Genomic DNA, 21,357 nt, shown 5'->3' with positions numbered 1-21,357 from the left:
CCCAGAATGAAGCTCTAAACAGGGTGAAGTAACAACTCCTCTAGAAAAAAAAAACATACTTTTTTGTGCAAATGATATTGTTTTACACGCACATGCATTAAAAAAAAATCCAATATTAGTTTTAGTAAAAATATGCACTCGCTTTCCATATTATTTGAAATGTATGTAAATGACACACATAAGACCGATTTATGTTTCCTTTACAAATATTACAGATAATACTCCATATAAAATAATTAAGCTAACACGTATTTTAATATTTCCCAGAGATGGGTTGCGGCTCGAAGGGCATCCGCTGCATAAAAACTTGCTGGATAAGTTGGCGGTTCATTCCGTTGTGGCGACCCCAGATTAATAAAGGGACTAAGCCGTGACGAAAATGAATGAATGAATGAACGTATTCTAATCTCATATACAAATCATATTAATCATTAATGGTTGTAGACCTAATTTACAGTGGGCTATTTATTAAGAAAATCTTTGTAACAACAGAACTTGCGACCTTATCTAACTAATGATGGTTTTCGGAAATGCACCCCCTGGGGGATAAAACGATCGGTTGACAAAATTATCATTATTTATTTTTGTTAACATGATAACTTGTGAACAATAAATGTTGACATAATGCAGTGTCTTTTTTATGCTGCACGAGTCCTTTATCCATTCATGCGAATCATGCAAACAGCAGCTCAAGTTTAGGTTTGTTTACATGCAAACAAGTCTTAAACTGAACATATGGCCAGCTCCATGGAGAAGCTACTGAATTTAGCAAACACCCAAGGCTCATCTGATGAAGTTTTCTTTGATTTGTCAAGATAGAATTATCACGTTAGTCACGTTAGGGTAATGTTCGTCACGTATAATGCATTTCCATCTCCCATTATTCACATTAACCCTTTTTCCAAAACCACCTCAAGCGAGCATAAAAATGTTTGGTTTTTTACTCAAACTAAGAGATTTTTATTAGAAATGTGTTTTTTCTATCACTAGTTTTTCATGTGATACTTCAAAATGTGCATTAACACAAGCTGATGGAACCTGAAGACCAGCTGTGAATCAGCTTAAGGAGTCTATATATTTTCCTAAATTGTACTTTTTAATCGAACTAACCCTTACATTTTTGCTTACCAAGCATCACTGATAATACTTTCCCCAACTCTTTCCTTCCTTCAATCAAATTTCTGTCAGAGTTAACAGTACAGCATTACTTTTGACCGATTTAGAGAAGCCACAATTATTCCAGAATTATTTTTCCAAAATCACCCTAAGCGAGCAAAACAATTTTTGTTTTTTATTTAAACTAATTAATTTTCATGAGAAATGAGGTGTTTCCATTACTTGTTTTTTATGTGATACTTCAAAATGTGCAGTAACACAGGTTTATGGAACCTCAAAGAGAGTTGGCTGAAGACTAAAGATTCAGCTCTGAATCAACTTAAGGAGTCATTATATTTTCCAATCGGTTCCCTGCTACTGGTCTACATCAACATGATCAAAGTAACACATTTACATATTCCTTGCCTACCCCCAAAAAAACAGACACTTTAAAATGGGCTTTTCATTTCGGACAAAAAATACATACAGAATGACAAATAAAAACAAACTTGGTCCTCTGACCAATCATTATAAATCTAAAGTAAACTTTAAAAAATGTGTTCTTTTCTATGTTGACCCCAATGAAAAAACTAATAGCGTAAAAGATGACCCCTTTAAAGGAGAAGTGAATCAGCTTCTCAAGTGTATATTATTTTGTTAACTGATTTTCACTGATATTAAAATATACACTCACAGGCCACTTTAATAGGTACATTCATTAGTACTGGGTTGGACCACCTAATCTTACCCAATCCTTCGTGTCATAGATTCAACATGGTACTGTAAATATTCCTTAGAGATTTTGGTCCATTTTGACATGATAGCATCACACAGTTGCTGCAGATTTGTTGGCTGCACATCCACGATGCAAATCTCCCTTTCTACCACATCCCAAAGGTGCTCTATTGGAATGAAATCTGGTGACTGTGGAGGCCACTTGAGAACATTGTCATGTTCGAGAAACCAGTCTGAGATGATTTGCACTTTTATGAAATGGCCTGTTATCCTGCTGCAAGTAGCAATCACAAGATGGGTGCACTGGGCTCATAAAGAAATGGACAAGGTCAGCAACAACACTCAGGTAGGCTGTGGCATTGACACAATGCTCAATTGGTACTAATAGGCCCAAAGTGTGTCAAGAAAATATCCCCCACACCTTTACACCACCACCAGCAGCCTGAACTATTGATACAAGGCAGAATGGATTCATATTTTCATGTTGTTGATACCAAATTCTGACCCTACCATCTGAATGTCCGAGCAGAAATCGAGACTCGTCAGATCAGACATTTTTTCCAAAATTTTATTATCTGGTTTTGGTGAGCCTGTGCAAATTGTAGCCTCGGTTTCCTGTTCTTAGCTGACAGGAGTGGGACGCGGTGTGGTCTTCTGCTGCAGTAGCCAATTCACCTCAAGGTTGGGGGAGTTGTGCGTTAAAGAGATGCTCTTCTGCATACCTCTGCTGTAACGAGTCATTATTTGAGTTACTGTAGCCTTTCTATCAACTCACAACAGTCTGGCCATTCTTCTCTGACCTCTGGTATCAACAAGGCATTTGCGCCCACAGAACTGCTGCTCACTGGATATTTTAAGAACATTCTCTGTAAACCCTAGAGATGGTTGAGCATGAAAATCCCAGTAGTTCAGCAGTTTCTGAAATATTCAGACCAGTCCGTTTGGCACCAACAACCATGCCACGTTTAAAGTAATTTAAATCACCTTTCTTCCCTATTAGGTATGAACTGCAGCAGATCGTCTCAACCATGTCTGCATGCCTAAATTCACTGAGTTGTTGCGATGTGACTGGCTGATTATAAATTTGCATTAACGATCAGTTGGACCGGTGTACCTAATAAAGTGGCCGGTGAGTGTACAATACAAACACATTTAATGTAACCATTTTGAAGAAAATGTTACATAGCTGGATGCTACTACTCCAAACTTGTACAATTATCACAAATTACCTTGTTCAATCATTTTTTAAATTAACATAATGCATGATGTCATGGATGTGCATACATCCCCCACACCTAATGTCAAGAGAATGACTCATTAAGGAAACATCCTGACATAAACCTCAAAGACGAGACTATGTAATGCGTGAAATTATGGACACAAAATGCAGAGCACTATGAAGCTTCACTGAAACTGCAGTTTAAACCTCTATGTATGACATATGAGTGAGTTGCTGTTTATCTAATCAGAAGTGTTCATTAGGGAAAGGTAGCAATATAGAAATGTTGGTTATTGACATACTGGACGTCTTAGCAAATTCAGGCTTTTGTGGGTTACTAAATACCACAACATGTCTCTTTCAGCACCTGTCTCAGATATTTTAGACCCCTTTACCAGCAAACAGATTAATGTTTCTCTGCTACCGTTTAAATCAATCTTTAAAAACAAATCTTTTAACTTCCTCTTTCTAATAGCTTGTCTTCAAGTCTTCCTCAAAGGCTTAGAGTCTAAGCAGTACAGAAATCTGAAGCCACACCTGGTCTGCTTGGCCACATCCTGTAGAGAAGAGCCGGTCTGCAGAGCCGTGTAGGAAAGGTGAAGCACAGCCATACCCAGACATTCATTCTGATAGCGACCGATCTCTTCCTCTCCACTCACTGCATTCAACGGCACCAAGTCATTCACAAAATCATATTTTGCCTAGCAAGAGAATCAAAACATGCTGCTTAAGAGACTGACAGGAATAGTAAAGAACATCTGGACAGTAAAAAGAACATAAAAAACAGCAATATACACTTGATAATAGAGCACGACTATCAAGACGTGACAGATTTTAAAATATTATGGATTCCAATTTATTTTAAAATACAGTTCTCGCAATCTCCCTAATTTTTTCCTTATGACACTAGCTGCCTGTATCCAGTTCTGTAATGATTATAAAATATTGCTTCTTTTTTTTGCTCCTGTTTATCTAACCAACCTTCTGTCTCGCTACAATCTAACCTGCTCTTTAATATATCAAAACGCAGGGCTTCTGGTAGTACCCAGAATACCAAAGTCTACTAAAAGAGGTCGGGCCTTCTCATTTATGGCTCCTAAACTCTGGAACAGCCGCCTTCCTGACAATGATTAGACTTTTAGCTCAATTAACTACTAATAAGCAGCTTATTAATAGTTATTCGGGCAGGGTTTAGGCATTGGGTAAAATTATGGATGCATAATAAGATCATTAATAAACCGTTAACATCTTAATAAAAGGCAGGTAATATGTCAGTAGTTAATAGTGTGAATTGTTACTTAAGCTAAAGTGCAATCAAACTGTGCAATTTCAAATGATTCTGATGTTGTCTGCAAAATTATATTGTACTTCCTCATCCCACATGCAAGCTCAGTTAAATGGTACTGTAATCTCTCTCTTTATGTCCAGTTATATATCTATCGTTTAGAAGTAACTAACCATCAACTTTAGGGAATGTACTAAAGCCCCAGCATCAATTTATATACTTTAAAGTAGGTGCATAGATTTAAAAGTATATCATGAACAAAGTAAACAAAACTTCATCGTAGTTTCCTCAGACAGCATGCGATCGGTTTCTGTTCTCCTTGCATTTGAACTGACAAAAACCAAACTATTGTGAAAACGTACATCTGATGATAAATACAGTGAAACCCCAAAATAACAATGTTAGTGACTCGCGACCCCAATTTTTTCTTGAAGGTATTTAATTATAATAATAATAATAATTCTTTACATTTATATAGCACTTTTCTAGACACTCAAAGTGCTTTACACATTTAGGGGATTCTCCTCTTCTACCACCATTGTGTGGCATCCAATTGGATGACGCGATGGCAGCCATATTGAACCAGACCGCACACCACACACCAACTGATTGGTGGAGAGGAGACAGAATAATGTAGCCAATTATGATATGGGGATGGTTAGGAAGCCATGATGGACAGAGGCCAGTGGGTAAATTTGGCCAGGATGCCAGGGTTAAACCCCTACTCTTTTTCGAAGAACATCCTCCGATTTGTCATAACCACAGAAAGTCAGCACATTGGTTTAACATCTCATTTGAAAGACGGGGCTCACTGAGCAGTATAGAGTCCCCTTCACTATCCTGGGGCGTTTAGGCGGAAGTGACAAACTGCAATCTTTACATGTCATATCAGTTTTATACCACTTAAGCATGAATTTTGTCACCGTTTTAGTGCGCACTAGCTTATAGATATTTTAAAAACTTACAATACTGATACTACCATGTAAAAACCTTTATTTTTATTTAATAAGACCTTTAAAGATGCTGAGCCCAATCATTCACCAATTGCAAAAAGGTGAAAGATGTGTCTGGTGTGATTTGATACTATTTTCAAACCATCGCAACCCTAATTTTCACATTTTGCACTACGTTGTTTAATATGCAAATCCATACTTTGACATCACAATACTTTGACATTGCGATACCTTGACACTGAGATACCTTGACACTGTGATACCTTGACACTGTGATACCTTGACACTGTGATATATGGACATTGTTATATCTTTGCGATGTCTTGACATTGCAATACTTTGACATTGCGATATATTGACATTGCGATATATTGACATTGCTATATATTGACATTGCGATACCTTGAGACTGTGATGTATGAACATTGTGATATCTTGACATTGCTATATATTGACATTGCAATACCTTGACACTGCGATGTATGAACATTGTGATATCTTGACATTGCGATATATAGATATTGTGATACCTTGACATTGCAATATCTTGACATTGCGATATCTTGACATTGCGATATCTTGACATTGCGATATCTTGACTTTGTGATAGCTTGACATTGCAATATCTTGACATTGCGATATATAGATATTGCGATATGTTGACATTGCGATATATAGATATTGCGATTTCTTGACATTGTGATATATAGAAATTGTGATCTCTTGACATTGCGATATATAGATATTGCGATATATATAGATATTGCGATATCTTGACATTGCGATATATATAGATATTGCGATATCTTGATATTACGATATATAGATATTGCGATATATAGATATTGCGATATCTTGACATTGCAATGTATAGATATTGCGATATCTTGACATTGTGATATATAGATATTGTGATATCTTGACATTGCGATATATAGATATTGTGATCTCCTGACATTGCGATATATAGATATTACGATTTCTTGACATTGCGATATATAGATATTGCGATATCTTGACATTGCGATATATAGATATTGCGATCACTTGACATTGTGATATATATAGATATTGCGATATCTTGACATTGCGATATATAGATATTGCGATATCTTGACAGTGTGATATATAGATATTGCGATATCTTGACATTGAGATATATAGATATTGCGATATCTTGACATTGCGATATATAGATATTGCGATATCTTGACATTGCGATATATATATAGATATTGCGATATCTTGACATTGCGATATATAGATATTGTGATATCTTGACATTGCGATATATAGATATTGTGATATCTTGACATTGCGATATATAGATATTGTGATATCTTGACATTGCGATATATATAGATATTGCGATATCTTGACATTGCGATATATAGATATTGCAATATCTTGACATTGCGATATATAGATATTGTGATATCTTGACATTGCGATATATATAGATATTGCGATATCTTGACATTGCGATATATAGATATTGCAATATCTTGACATTGCAATATAGATATTGCGATATCTTGACATTGTGATATATAGATATTGTGATATCTTGACATTGCGATATATAGATATTGTGATATCTTGACATTGCGATATATAGATATTGTGATATCTTGACATTGCGATATATAGATATTGTGATATCTTGACATTGCGATATATAGATATTGCGATACCTTGACATTGCAATATATTGACATTGCGATACTTTGAGTCAAGATCACATAATTTTACAGAGTGACTCATAGTGATCATAACTAACAAAATTGCTTGTTAACACTTTAGTTTGGGTCACAAATCACAGTATTAACAAACTAACTCTACTAGCTAAATAAGCTACTAAGTAGTAGCTAGTAAGGAAGAAGTTTGGGTTCAGATCATTCTTTATAACTACTGATGAACAGTTAATATCACAATAATAGGCAGATAAGCCAGTAGTTAACAGCATGAATCATTCAAAAGTGTTAACAATTATTAAATAGCCTGAACCTGTTCAGACGCTGCAATGTTTTCTCTTCAAACAACAAAGAAATGAAGGCAATGAAACTAAAGGGTTTCAGGAAACCTCTTTGAATTACTTTGAGAGACTGTAAAAAAAAAATCACCTGAGCAAACAGGTATTCCAGGGCACTCAGCTCCAGCAAATGAGATGTCGCCTGCTGTGTCCCAGCTGAGGTCCGTAATGCATAGCGGCCCACTTCTGGTGCATTTTCACCTAATCCATGCCACTTATGAAAGTAAAATCTACAAAAGAGTTTCCATTGATGATTACAGCTTTCTTTCACTGTCGCATCACGCTTTTATGCACGCATACCAATCCAACAATCTCTACACGCCTTCACACTCACCTCAAACGAAAATGCAGTAACAGGCCCGACTGGTTCTCTGCATTAAAGTTGTGATTTGGACTGTACCAGCACAATGAAGCAGGGTCATACAGTGCAAACAAGGCATGACAGACTGGAGTGATCCCTGAGGAAAAGAGAAAGCATTTTAGATATCTTTATTTATTTATTTACTTATTTATTTATTGATTTTAAATCTCTTACTGGCATCCACACCCAAACCTACCCACAGCCTTTGCTGCTTCAGTGGTGAGATCTTCAGCAGTCACCTCACCCTTCTTGTAAGACAGGCATCGTTCTCCATCTTTGGTCCAGAACAGAAACACATGGACACCAGGACCTTCACTCTGTCCTTTGGACGTCCCTGCTTTCTTTGATCTCCTAGAACGTCCTCGTCTATACATCATACATTGAGTCCAGCACCTGGGTCAATGACATTAAGGTGTGTTTACAATAAAACTGTGGGGGGGGGGGACAGTCTTTTAAAACTTTTTAACACTTTACACTTCCTTGAATGCTGTGAAGTTACAAAGTCCCATTCTGAGGAAGTTATTCTATATTGCAATAAACACTGCGTCTGAACTTGATTGTAGCGTCACAATGTCCTTAAAGGGATATGAATGTGAAAAATCCTGCCATTATTTACAGTACTTACCCCTGACTTGTTTGAAACTTGAGTTTCATAGTATTAGAAAAATACTATAGAAAAATATTGCATTGCGTTATTTTGACATTGCGATATCTTGACACTGTGATATGTTGGAATTTCGATATCTTGACATTTCCGTAACTTGACATTGCGATACCTTAACATTGAGATATCTTGACATTGCAATATATTGACATTGAGATATCTTGACATTAGGATATCTTGACATTTTGCTGTATTGACATTGCGATAGATTGACATTGTGATATCCTGACATTTCGATATCTTGACATTTTGGTATCTTGACATTTAGCTGTACTGACATTGCGATACCTTGCCATTGCAATACCTTGATATTGCGATACCTTGACATTGCGACATCTTGACAGTGATATCTTGACATTGCGATCCAATTACATTGTGATATCTTGACATTGCATTGACATTGCGATATCTCGACATTGCAATATTGTTTTTGTGCTATATAATTTTTCATGTCATGATATATATCATAAAACAATTTCACAAGATAAATTAAATAGCTCTACTTGTAAACAATGAATTTATACTGATTGTGATGATTCTGTAGGAGAGTGAATAAAGCATAAAATATGATAAACAAGGGACACGTGTAGATGGGTGATTCTCACAAAAACTTGGTTAAAAATTTTCAAACATGAATTTTTAAAAAAGGTTTAATTTAAAAATTTTTTTGCAGATAATTGAAACAAAGTCTGGAGCATTTGTCAACATTAATTAAAACATATATACATATCATTTAGTACCTTTTTGAGCATAATTTCCAAAACAAGTAATAAAAAATCTCATTACCACAACAGTCTGCAAAATTGACTCTGTCAAAAAAGCTAATTAATTTAGACATTTTTTTTTAAAAAGTGTTATTAACAGTGATGTGGAGTTACTTGAGATTCTGAAATAACATTTATTTTTAAAATAACAGCATTTTTTATTTTGATTGTTTTTTCTCATTACTGAAACACCGTAAACAACTAACAACACTTTTTTAAATGTATTTTAATAAAACCTGATGTATTTTCAAAATAATGTTGCTAACCTGAAAGGACATAATTTGTAGATTATGCACATGCACTGAAGAGCAAACAATTAAAAAAATAATAATAAAATATCACTTAATGAACATTGGTTGCGGTAATGATAAATAGGTTGATTAATATATGATTAACCTAAATTCTGCAAAGTATATTATGAGATTTCGTTAAACATTTAATGTAGAAAAAACAACATTGAATTTCAAATATGTTTTCATATTAGTGCTTTAAAACAAAACTTTAATTTAAAAGAAAAATGTCCATTTGCTTGGATAAGCTGAAATAAATCATTATTCTCATTAGATGGTGTGGTCTCTGGTACAGCTTTAATCCTGTGGTGTCCCTTATTTGGGAATATAATTTGTGGTCTTAGCCGGTCAAAAAAGGATGAACAACTAAAGTACCCACAGCTTTTTTTTTTTTTTTTAGCTAATTCAATTATAGTTTTATAATAATTTTATTATTTTGAATTTTGTTCGGGGGTGATTGTGGTAAAAACGTTTATTTATGCAGTAATTAACATACATTTCCCCCATTGAAAACATTTTTGTAATTTACTTTTTTTTTTGTCATTTTTATTTTTAATTAAGTTTAAATTAGTGCTGTATTTCCGAGTAGGGTCTGTCTGCGGACTGCAAGACAAGGGCATAACATGAAGGGGGCATGACTTGTAGTAGAGGCCGAACTTGAAGTTATGGAGACGCACATGTCACTCTAAGTTGTTGGCAAGATGGCGATGTACCCATCAGTTATTAACATCTACATCTACCCCACACCTAAACAAAACCATCACAGTTATTAACGCCTATACCAGGGGTCAGCAACCAGTGGCCCTAGAGTCGCATGCGGCTCTTTAGCGCTGCCCTTGTGGCTCCCTGAAGTTTTTTCAAAAATGTTCAAAAAGATGGGGAAGGTTAGTATATATTTTTATTTTAATATGATTTCTATAGGAGGACAAACATTTTTAACGTTTTCAAATGCTGTAAAAGTGTGTAGAATTAATATTTAATTTCAACAATTCTGTCAACGAAGATTTGCGTCATAGCCTGCGACACAGGTTTCTATTAGCAGGGCGGGATGCCAGGCAGGTGGCTGTTGTAAACAAACCGGGAGATAATAAATAATAAAAAACCGTTCACAGATGTCGACTACATGAAGGAGTCATTCATCAACATATTAGAACACCTATTTGCAGACTTCAAAAACAAAACCAAGATAATACAAAAAATTAAAGATATACCTCTCTCCGCTAAGACAGTGAAGGAAAGGGCTATTAAAATGGCAGGTAACATCACCGATCAGCAAACCAAGTACATTAATTCAGTGCCAGCATACTCAATTGCCTGTGATGTGACCGATATTCAACGCGCTTTTATGCAGGTATGTGAACTCTGATGGGCCGCAAGAAGAAATGATCAAATTAATATCACTGAAAGACCAGAGGCTGTGCTGAAGTGTTTAAATGACAACGAAATAAACACCAACCACCTGATTTCAGTGGCTATTTAATCATGAAAGCTCATTATGTATTTGTAGCCAACTTAGTCATTTTTATATAGGCTAATATAGCTACTGTAGATACATACAGATGTGTTTCCTTCATTATAAGGCTTATATAAGGCTTTACATTTTTTGCGGCTCCAAACATATTTGTTTTTTGTTTTTTTTGGTCCAATATGGCTCTTTCAACATTTTGGGTTGCCGACCCCTGGCCTATACCAACCACAACCCTAAACCCAACCGTATACTTCATACTTGATGTGCTCAAAGTCGTCAGCGAGTTGCTAAATGAATGAATATAACATTATATCAAATTAGTTGGGTGTGGATAAATTTGGAGAACGTATGAAAACATTTAGTAAATATATTCTCTCGTAAGTATATAACCCAAGAATAACCCAGATGAATACAAAACAGCTAAGATAAAAGTGAAATAAACAGTGCTTTATGGATTTCTGGAAAGCAGGGTCCAAAACAAATTTACATGCAAAAGTAAATGCAAATTTACTCAAATGCACAAAATTCACCTCAATCATGTCTATTGTGCAAGTTCAAATAATTGAACTCAAGTGAAAAAGTCACATGAGGTGAAAACATCACATCAGTAAATTAGAGCAAGTGACACAGTGCTCCATATTTGGTGTGATTCCAGCTGGGAACAGAATCAACAGAATTCTGGAAAGTTTGAATAAATAATGTAAAAAAAAAGACATTTCTTGTGTCTGAGTGTTTAAACTCTCTTAAAATGCTCAAACAGTCACAGACCTAAAAATACATTAAATGCTAAACTATTAACTCTGTTATGGTCAAATTCTGAATTGACTCCACAAGTGTCATGTTTCCTGACCTGTAGAGCTGCTCAACTATAATTTAGACTCAGCATTGCAGTTGCACTATTGTGAATAGGTACATTGGCATATCCATGCTGAAATCATCTATTATTGATTATTATTGCAGCTCTACCTTTATGGCAGAGACCTGGTGAAGCTGCATCAGTAGTGTACCGTCACCACTTTTTTCCAGATCTAGTATGTTGAGATTTCTTCTTCCTCCTTCCTTTTATGTTCACAAACATCCAGTAACTGACATAAATATGATTTATTTGTGTCTTTGCCATAACTTTGTGTCTTCTTGATAGCTAATGGAAAGTAGGGCTAAAACAGCAGACATGCAATGTTTTGTCTTTCTGCTATATAATTTTGCAATATTGAAACTGTTTGACCAGATGACTTGAATGGTTCTGTTTGGATTTGTTTCATTATTTTACAACGATTGGGACATTTTTGTAGGAAGTGCACCTGGATAAATGAACAAACTATGAGCATAGATAGTTTGACAGGTACAGAAATTGACAAATGCAATGTAAAATAACAGTGTACTGTATAGTCTTTATTACATAAATTTAAAAATCTTTGTTAAAGCTACATGCAGTATAATTTGGAAACTTTTAAATGACTTTTCACTGAATCATTGACTCACCTGATTTATTGAGAAATTCAGTACAGTAATACTGTTGATGCTGTCCAGACATGCAAAACTCTTTCATTGTGACTTTTTAGTGTTCCATCATAATTAGCTTTATGATGGAACAGAGCACCACGAAAAGGGGAAACTGTGCACTTTTATCTAGAATTTGAGGTCATTTAAACTGCATTTTAAAAGCATAGTTAAACCTAAAATGAAAGTTCTGTCATCATTTACTCAATCTCAACTTGTTCCAAACCGGTTTGAGTTTTTTTTTTTTTGTTGAATACAAAAAAAGATTTTCTGACGAATGCTGGGAAACAGCCACTGACTTTATTTGATACTATTATGGATGCCAATAGCTACGTTTCAATCCACTTATTTTTATGCGCATTTTGGATATGTGCATGAAAAAAAACGGTTGATGGAAACGCCAAGATGCACATCAATTTTGAAAATGCGCATAAAAAAAACATGCATAACTGAGTAGGATAAACTTTTTAATTCAATAAGAAATGATGCACACAAACTACGATGGAAACACTTTAACCGCACAAACTCCAGCATGTGCGTTAAAAAAATGTGATTTTGCATAAGAGATCATGTGATGATAAAAAATGTGTGTGAATGGATAAACCAGCAGGCTGAGCACATTATAAAGCATCTGAACTGTTTTGGTCATTCTAAAATGACTTACCGTTTAAGTATTAGTGTTATTATATAATATTATTAATGACCTCCAGAATCAAGAGCGTCTGTGCTCTGCGTCTGACACCTTCAAACACCACTGCGCGTTCACTGCATGTCAGAAATCGCAAAAAGTTTATTTGCATTTTTGGATCGAAATACAGCTAATGACTGCTGGTTTCCAGCGTTCTTCAGAATATCTTGTTTTGTGTGCAACAGAAGAAAGATATTTATATGTTTAGAACCTATTGTGTGAGGGAATTAGGATTTTTGGGTGAACTATCCCTTTATGAAGTTTCACAAGCTAATTTCGAGAGGAGCATGTGATATGATTGACTGCAGCTGGCCACTCATCTACACTCATTAGCTAGCCAATCAGATCGAGCCAAACTCACTATAAGTAACCTAGCTAAGAACTACTCCCTTATCTTCGTTTTCCCGAAGAAACCCCCCATCCACCTCTTCTCCTCCTTTGCCGGGGGGAGCTCTCGAGAACACCTGATCTCGTACTTCCCTCACATGCTTTATGGACCTGGCGGGAGCCCTGGGCTCAACTATCTCCGAGCTCAGGGTTCTCTCCTGGGACAGCATGCCAACCCTGCTAACTTGCTAAACGCCATTTACAGAAGAGCAAAAGTGCAGGTCACCTTCGGATTTAAGTGTATGTTTAAACAGACAGACAAATACACTGAATAATATGTAAACATGTCCGTCCTGCATGTTTTATCTTAAACAGCTCATTTTCTCTTAAATGAGCACAAACAGTTTCTAAAGTAATGGAATGCTTTAATTATAGATCATTATGAGATTCATTTACTGCTCTTGTTTGATAACAGAGGTGTCACTTTAAATGGCGTGAACAGAAGCTGATCTGGGATCAGTTTATTGTACGGAGCGTGTCTGTCAGTCAGCCCTTATACATGCATTCACTGGTTCAGAGGTTGCATATGAAAGGCAACAGTTAACGCACAGCTTTAATGTAAAGAAAGTGGGATAGAATGGTAAAATACGGGAGAACTTCTGCAAAAACGGGAGGGCTTAGTGAAGTAAACAGGAAGTGTTTGTGGAGAAACAGTTTTGCAAAACAACGCAAAATATCTTTGCGAGATAATGCAAAACATCTTTGTGAGATAACGCAAAACATCTTTGTGAGATAACGTGAAACATCTTTGTGAGATAACGCAAAATATCTTCATAAGATAACGCAAAACATCTTTGCAAGATAATGCAAAATATCTTTGCGAGGGAACCCAAAACATCTTTGTAAGATAACGCAAAACATCTTTGTAAGAGAGCGCTAAACATCTTTGTGGGATAACGTAAAACATCTTTGCGAGAAAACACAAAACATCTTTGCGAGAAAACACAAAACATCTTTGCAAGATAACGCAAGATAATTTTTTAGTTTTTAGCTGCTTTCAAAGCTAATGACAATTTTTTAGGGTGGCAGCATAAAAAATTAAGACTGGCCAAACAACCTCTAGTAAACACCACTGACTAACCAAGAGTTTAGGTTTACATGATATCAAGTTAACCCTGGATTGTTGAATGTCCCCGAGGTTTGAGAATTGTGTTTTTGAACAACAGATTTGAAATATACACAACCCCCTAGTGGGTTACAAATGCACTCAATGCCACTCCTTTTGTTCTATTTACCATAATTCATGTGTATGTGAATATGAGAAATGTAAGCTAATGCAAAATTATATCACATTTCAAAGTTTAAGTTTGGAATCGTGTGTCCACCACTGATGAATCACTAAAATCTTGCAACAAAACTAAAAGAAGAAAACGAGTTTTGTTTGTTTTAAAATACAACAAAATTGTAACATTATATTATGCCTGTTGCAGCATACACAACATTATACATGGTCAAAGTGTGACATCATCAAATAGACTGTGATTTTTCCATCATGATTTTTACAGCTGTCTTACCTGGATTTCACACTCACAGATTTTTGACTGAATAGAATACGAGTATTTGGTGAACTTTCCGTGGAGAGGGCTCTAAGCTAGGAAAGGCCCCCTAACTCATGTTATCCCCCTTATCAGCATAGAGAGATAGGGGTCTGAGCACAGTGTCTAGCCTGGCTTCCCCCCTCAGAATTAAGTAGGTATCAGGTGTAATAGTGTGGAGTTGGGGTGGTGGAGGGAGGCTGAAGTTGAGAGAAAACATAGGTATGACATGTTTGACTATTTATACGGGTTTTTCTTAAGCTGATTGGATAATAGAATAATAGGAGATAATAAATTCATCAAAACAGATCATGCTTCTCCCGAAATTTGTTTATAAAACATCACTTTGAAAGATCCATTATTTGCAGTGGGTCATTTTTTTCTTTATTGTAAGTTTTTTAGACCTTGATGATACCAATCTATCAGCGTAAAACTGAAGATATATACACTGCTAAAAAAAATGACAACACTTAAACAACACAATGTAGCTCAAAGTCGATCACACTTTCGTGAAATCAAACTGCCCACTTAAACCGTGGTCACACTGCACTTTTTGCCCCATAGACTTCTATTCATACACATGCGAATAAGAGATTGGAAACGCAAGCTTGTGCATCAAGTTTTGCAGTTGGCTGCATTGAAAAATCAACCTGACATGTGTAATCGCATCATTTGACAATCAATTTCACGAGCTGTTTAGCAAATGGAATAGACAACAGGTGGAAATTGTAGGAAATAAACAAGACAGCCCCAATAAAGCAGGTGGTCACCACAAACCACCTTTCGGTTCCTATAATTACTGGCTGATGTTTTGGTCACTTTTGAATGCTGGCAGTGCTTTCACTTTAGTGGTAACATGAGACAGAGTCTACAACCCACACAAGGGGCTCAGGTAGTGCAGCTCATCTAGGATGGCACATCAATGCGAGCGGTGGCAAGATGGTCTACTGTGTGTCCTGAGCAAGGAGGTACTTCCAGGAGAAAGGCCAGTACAACAGAAGATGTGAAGGAGGCCTTAGTAGGGCAACTACCCAGCAGCAGGACTACTACATCTGCCTTTCCGCAAGAAGGAAGAGGAGGAGCATTGCCAGAGCCCTGGAAAGCAGGTCACATCATCTGGAAAGCAGGTCCTCCAGCAGGTCACAAATGTGCATGTGTCTGCTTAAACTGTCAGAAACTCCATGGTGATGGTAAGAGGGCCCAAAGTCCAAAGGTGAGAGTTGTGCTTACAACCCAACATCATGCAGGACGTTCGGCATTTGCCAGACAACACAAAGATTGACAGATTTGCCACTGGCAACCTGTGTTTTACACATGTGACAGACATGACAGAGTCTGGAGACACTGTGAGGAACTTTCTTCTCCCTGCAGCCTCCGCAAGCATGACCGTTTAGGAAGTGGGTGAGTAATGGTGTGGGGTGGCATGTCTTTGGAGGGCCGTGCAGCCCTTCATGTGCTCACCAGAGGTACCTTGACTGCCATTAGGTCCCAAGATTAGATCCTCAGGCCCCTTGTGAGATCATTTGTCTGTGCAGTTGGCTCTGTATTCCTCATAATGTAAGACAATGCTAGATGTCATGTGGCTGGAGTGTGCCAGCAGTTCCTGCAAGACGAAGGTATTGACTCCATGGACTGGTCTGCCCGTTCCCTAGTCCTGATACTAATTGAGCACATCTGAGACATCCTGTCTCGCTCCATCCTCACATTCGCCACCTCATCAGGAGCACGCCCTGGCGTTGTAGAGGGGTCATACAGGCATATGAAGGCCACACACACTATCAAGCCTCATTTTGACTTGTTTTAAGGTCATTACATCAAAGTTAGATCATCAGCCTGTAGTGCTTTTGCACTTCAATTGTGAGTGTGACTCCAGATCCAGACCTCCATGGGTTAATAAATTTGATTTCCACTGATAATTGTTGTGTGATTTTGTTGTCAGCACATTCAACTATATAAAGTACAAAGTATTTAATACGAATATTTCATTCAGATCTAGGATGTGTAATTTTGGTGTTGCCTCTATTTTTAAAAAAAAAAATTCTGTAATTAATTATTCACTCTCATTTTGTTTCAAACTCCTTAGACCTTTGTTCATATTTGGAGAACAAAAAAGATATTTTAGATGAAATCCTGTCAGGGTTCTGCCACTCTGGTCTTGTAAATTCTTGTTTTGGTGGCAGAGTCCGGACACTAGCTCTGTTTTGTCCTGTATGTGGTGCTCGGCTTGAGTTTTCTCGGATCGAGCACTCATTTTCTGTCCTTGTGTGTCTCTGTATGCGCGCGCCATCGTGGTCTGTGCGTGCTTGGGACGCTCGCTCTGTACTCATGTTTTGTTCTGTCGGCATCACGCGGTTTCATTCTCAGCATCTCAGTCTGGTTGGTTTTGGTTCCAGTTGGCGCTGAGATGAAACATGTGTGTTGCTTATGTGTGAGTGCACAGTGAGTGTTTTCATTCATCGTGTACTCGTGTCTCGCATTCAGTGTTCTGTTGGTGTTGTGTTTAGCACGTGGTGTATGTTTACATGCACCGCACGCTTGTGTTGTCATATGAACACGCGGTTAATTAATTTAATTTTAAAGTTTAAACAAAAGTTAAATTATACTTTGAGAAAGACTAAAAATTACAATAATATTTTTAAAGTTAGTTCAATGTATAATTTTGTTCAGTGCGCATGTACTGCGGGTAGTACAGAGTACTGCCACTACAGTCAGGAGTGTCATATTTAGCGCATCTACCACTAGAACTCCTCTGTCCATTGTGGTTAAAACAAGACATTTAATACATCGTGTGTATTAGGGTTGGGTATATAGATAATGCCATAGCTGATGGCCAACAGACATCACTATGCTGAGCTGGCAGCACGATCCTCCGCCCCGCCCCTGTCGCAGCAGCAACCCGCACGAGAAAAATACACACTGCCCTGTTTACACTAATACGTTTTAGTTTTAAAAAGGCATTTTAGAACAAAAACAATCCACATCCACACACTAGCGTTTCACCAAATGTTGCTAAAAAGCTTCCTTCCATACTTTACTAATAAAAACGCATATCATGTGACCACACACACAAACACTCATACGCACATCAAACAGTTTATCAAGGACATACCGCTGGATTGCATCTCACTATAGTTGGTAAACGTGATATTATTCTTGTCTCTATCTAACGACTCTTCGGTCTTTTGAATCTATCAGGTAATGTGTCACAGCATCAGTACACTGCTTGAATCTTTCGCTTTTTACGTCTGTACTTGGTAAGTTTAGTGAAAACCTCAGATATCGTTGGTTGGTTCCTGTTGGTTGGGCACCTTTTTTACTAACCAAGTTTGTTGACGCCATTATAACGACACAGATTACTTCATGCCTGAGTCCCACAGAAAAAGTTTTTGACAGGTGGTATTTTGTGTGTAACTTATCTTTATTTATTTATGATTTAAAACAAAACCATGCGGGTCAGGTAGTTTAAACTGTAGGCTGCAAACAATTAAGTTGTTATGAATTAATTAATTATTCATAAATAATTTATTTACCGCCGCCTACAACAACGATGCCACATTACACATCTTACGATGCCAAATTGGTCAACATCGCCCAACTCTAGTATGTAAATCTACCACCAGCAATTTTTTTTGTCTTTTCAATATATTGTTTGTTCTCAGGTGTATTATTTTGCCATTGCTATTTTGTTGTTTTATTATTTAATTGTGTTATCGTGTTGTAGGCTGTTTGTCATTTTGTTTACCAAATTACTTAACGTTATCTCCAGTTGTTTACATCTTGTACTTTCTACTTGTATAATGTTCATTGTAGTTTATGAACCGCCAACTTATCCAGCATAAGTTTTACACAGCATATTTATTTATGATATTATAATAATATTAATGATACAACCATGCTTTATAGAATTAAATCATTTTTGTTGTTAATGTACAGTAAAACTAATGAATCCATGGTGGGGTAAGTGACATTAAAAAGTACACTGCTGTTCCACTTAAAGAAGTACCTGAATTGTGTCCACGCGTCCTCAGGAGTTTGTTCTTCCAAGTCTGAACTTCCAAGGACCTAAGTCCGAACTTTCCGTACTTATGATTGAGAAACATCCATGCTCTGTTTTAAAAATGTTTTAAACTTATAAACGTATCAAAATCACAGAGTTTTAGAAAATTAATATTTTAATCCCAGTTTCTTTAAAAAAAAAACAAAAAAACGTGAACATGTGTACATTAGGTGTACATGTGTACTATTTTAACATTAGGAAATTTAAAAAACGAGACTTGTTGGGTTTCCATCATTGCAATATGACAGTGGACAAACTATATCCACACACAGTTCTGTCTAAACAGACTGCAAAAGTTGATTTTCATCATAGATGCCCTTTAAAACAGTGATTACAAATTTTAACAATAAAATTATTAACAAATCTCCCAAATCTGAAAGTATTACCATGTTTTGTTTATTAGCTTGTTTGTTTTTTTTATTCCAATGCTGGTTGAAAGTCATGAGATTGTCATCACCATACAATCCAAAATAACTTTCTCTTATGACATGTTTACTACAGTGTGGGCAGGAGAAACTGTCACTCACAACTCCCAACAGACAAAATCAAGCCCATCCTACTTTTTTTCTGAAACATGTCACTATTTCACCAGGACAGTAGAATCGCAAACAGTAGAAACATAAAACCAAAACGTTTCTATTTAAATGTAATCTAAATTTGCCTGAGAAATATTCTTTATAAAATAACATTACTGTAAACTGTGACAATATACAAATACATAAAACTGAATCAAAAAAGTGTCTCTACACTCTAATACACTGAACATTATAATATCTATTATTATACACTGTAAAACCCAATAAGTGAAGGTAACTCAAAACGCTTGAGGAAACCGATTGCAATGAACCATTTAAGTTCAAAACTAATCCTAATAAGTACTGTGAACTTAAGTCATTTGAGTAAACAAAGCAATTTGAGCACAGTAACACCCAATAAATAAATAAAAACCCAATAAGTTAAGGCAACTCAAACCATTTGAGGAAACTGATTGCTACAAACCATTTGAGTTAAAAAACGAGTACTGTGAACTCACTCCATTTAAGTTGAAATAATGAGGTATTTAATTAACTCATTACCTTCAACACTGAGTTTGAAACTCCTTTCAAATGAGTAGAATGAACTTTCAGTATATTTTGAGTTAACTACACTCATTTTATTTGATAAAAGATTGTAAGAACATTCCAGAACATTTAAATGAAGTAAATAATGCATGTGTAATGTTTTAATAATTAACTTCATTTTTAATATGTCTACCATGATGCTAACTATTTATATATTTTTTGTTATTGAGGTAAAGCTGGTTTTATTTTCGCACATCAGTTCAATGACAACTGACATGCTCTCTATAGTCGACGATTATACTTTGAATATACGGTCTAACATTAGATGTTTATTTACTTATTATTATTTACTGTATGTATAGCCACATCAGCAACTTATGGTTATTTCATGGCAAAATGAATAAACATAAAAATATTACATGATAAAAACAAATTTGTATTAAAATAAAAATTTACTTAATAGACAAATATATAGAATATAAATGAATAAAAATATATTCAAAGTTAAATATGATTTTTTTAGTTCAATTTTTGATAAATAATTTAAGATTCTTTCTGGTGGTACCTTTTTAAAAATATCCATCAAAGTACTCTCCTCATAAAATTTTTGTCTAATGGTATTCAAACTTCCACATTCCAACAAAATATGTTTCATGGTAAGAGCAGCTTGGCAGTAATTACATTTAGGTAGTGCTTCGTCATTCAGTAAATCAAACTAGAATGTCCAATTCGTCATCTAGTGTAGACAGTCTGATCATGCCTGGTCTCAATATAATTTGCAAAGTGTCTTTCAGTTTTTTGGGGGGTTAATTTCACGTAAATTAATATTTATGCAGTTGTCCTATTCCCTTTGCCATGTTTCGTTTATATACAAATTAATTATAGGTTTCAGGTCCTCAGGAGGAATTAAACATTCTGTCCTGAAATCAGATGTAATGATGACTTCAAAACAACATTTGCACTATTTATTTGTCTGTGAACAATGTTGTAACTTACGTCGATACTCATTGGCTGCTTTAATGTTTTGAATTTCATAAATTGCAAAGATTGCTTTTCTGAAACTATATTATTAAAGAGAAAGTTTGAATGTGTGAATATAAAACCAACCTTACCTTAATTTTATTATTAGGTTACACATCTTCTGTGAAACGTTTAGCTATAGTATTTTTGAATATATCATTATTTTAAATATACCACTACAAATACTTTTGTATGTGTCGATTAAAAAGTCAGCTGTGTATTAAACAAAATAAGTGAACCTGT

General features: G+C 35.8%; 1 protein-coding gene across 5 annotated transcripts in view; it reads right to left on the bottom strand.

Moving 5' to 3' along the window:
* tyk2 (tyrosine kinase 2) overlaps positions 1 to 21,357 on the bottom strand; it is a 72,629-nt gene that overhangs the window by 50,771 nt on the left and 501 nt on the right. For 3 of the 5 annotated variants that reach the window (XR_015481147.1, XM_087245073.1, XM_087245075.1), the window contains exons 2-5: positions 7,877 to 8,073; positions 7,654 to 7,777; positions 7,411 to 7,549; positions 3,587 to 3,750 (exon numbers count right to left, since the gene is read on the bottom strand). Coding sequence is in view for 4 of the 5 variants with exons in the window: in XM_087245073.1 (XP_087101199.1) it covers positions 3,587 to 3,750; positions 7,411 to 7,549; positions 7,654 to 7,777; positions 7,877 to 8,057 (608 nt within the window). In the remaining variant the exon portion in view is untranslated. Of the gene's footprint in view, positions 1 to 3,586; positions 3,751 to 7,410; positions 7,550 to 7,653; positions 7,778 to 7,876; positions 8,074 to 18,979; positions 19,084 to 21,357 lie in introns of all 5 variants that reach the window. The other 2 variants (XM_087245074.1, XM_087245076.1) reach the window with 1 other exon arrangement.

The sequence above is a fragment of the Danio rerio genome, chromosome 3 (genome assembly GCF_052040795.2).
Source record: "Danio rerio strain M-AB ecotype USA chromosome 3, GRCz13ab, whole genome shotgun sequence".
NCBI lineage: Eukaryota > Metazoa > Chordata > Actinopteri > Cypriniformes > Danionidae > Danio > Danio rerio.
This window is presented reverse-complemented; position numbering and strand designations above follow the sequence as displayed.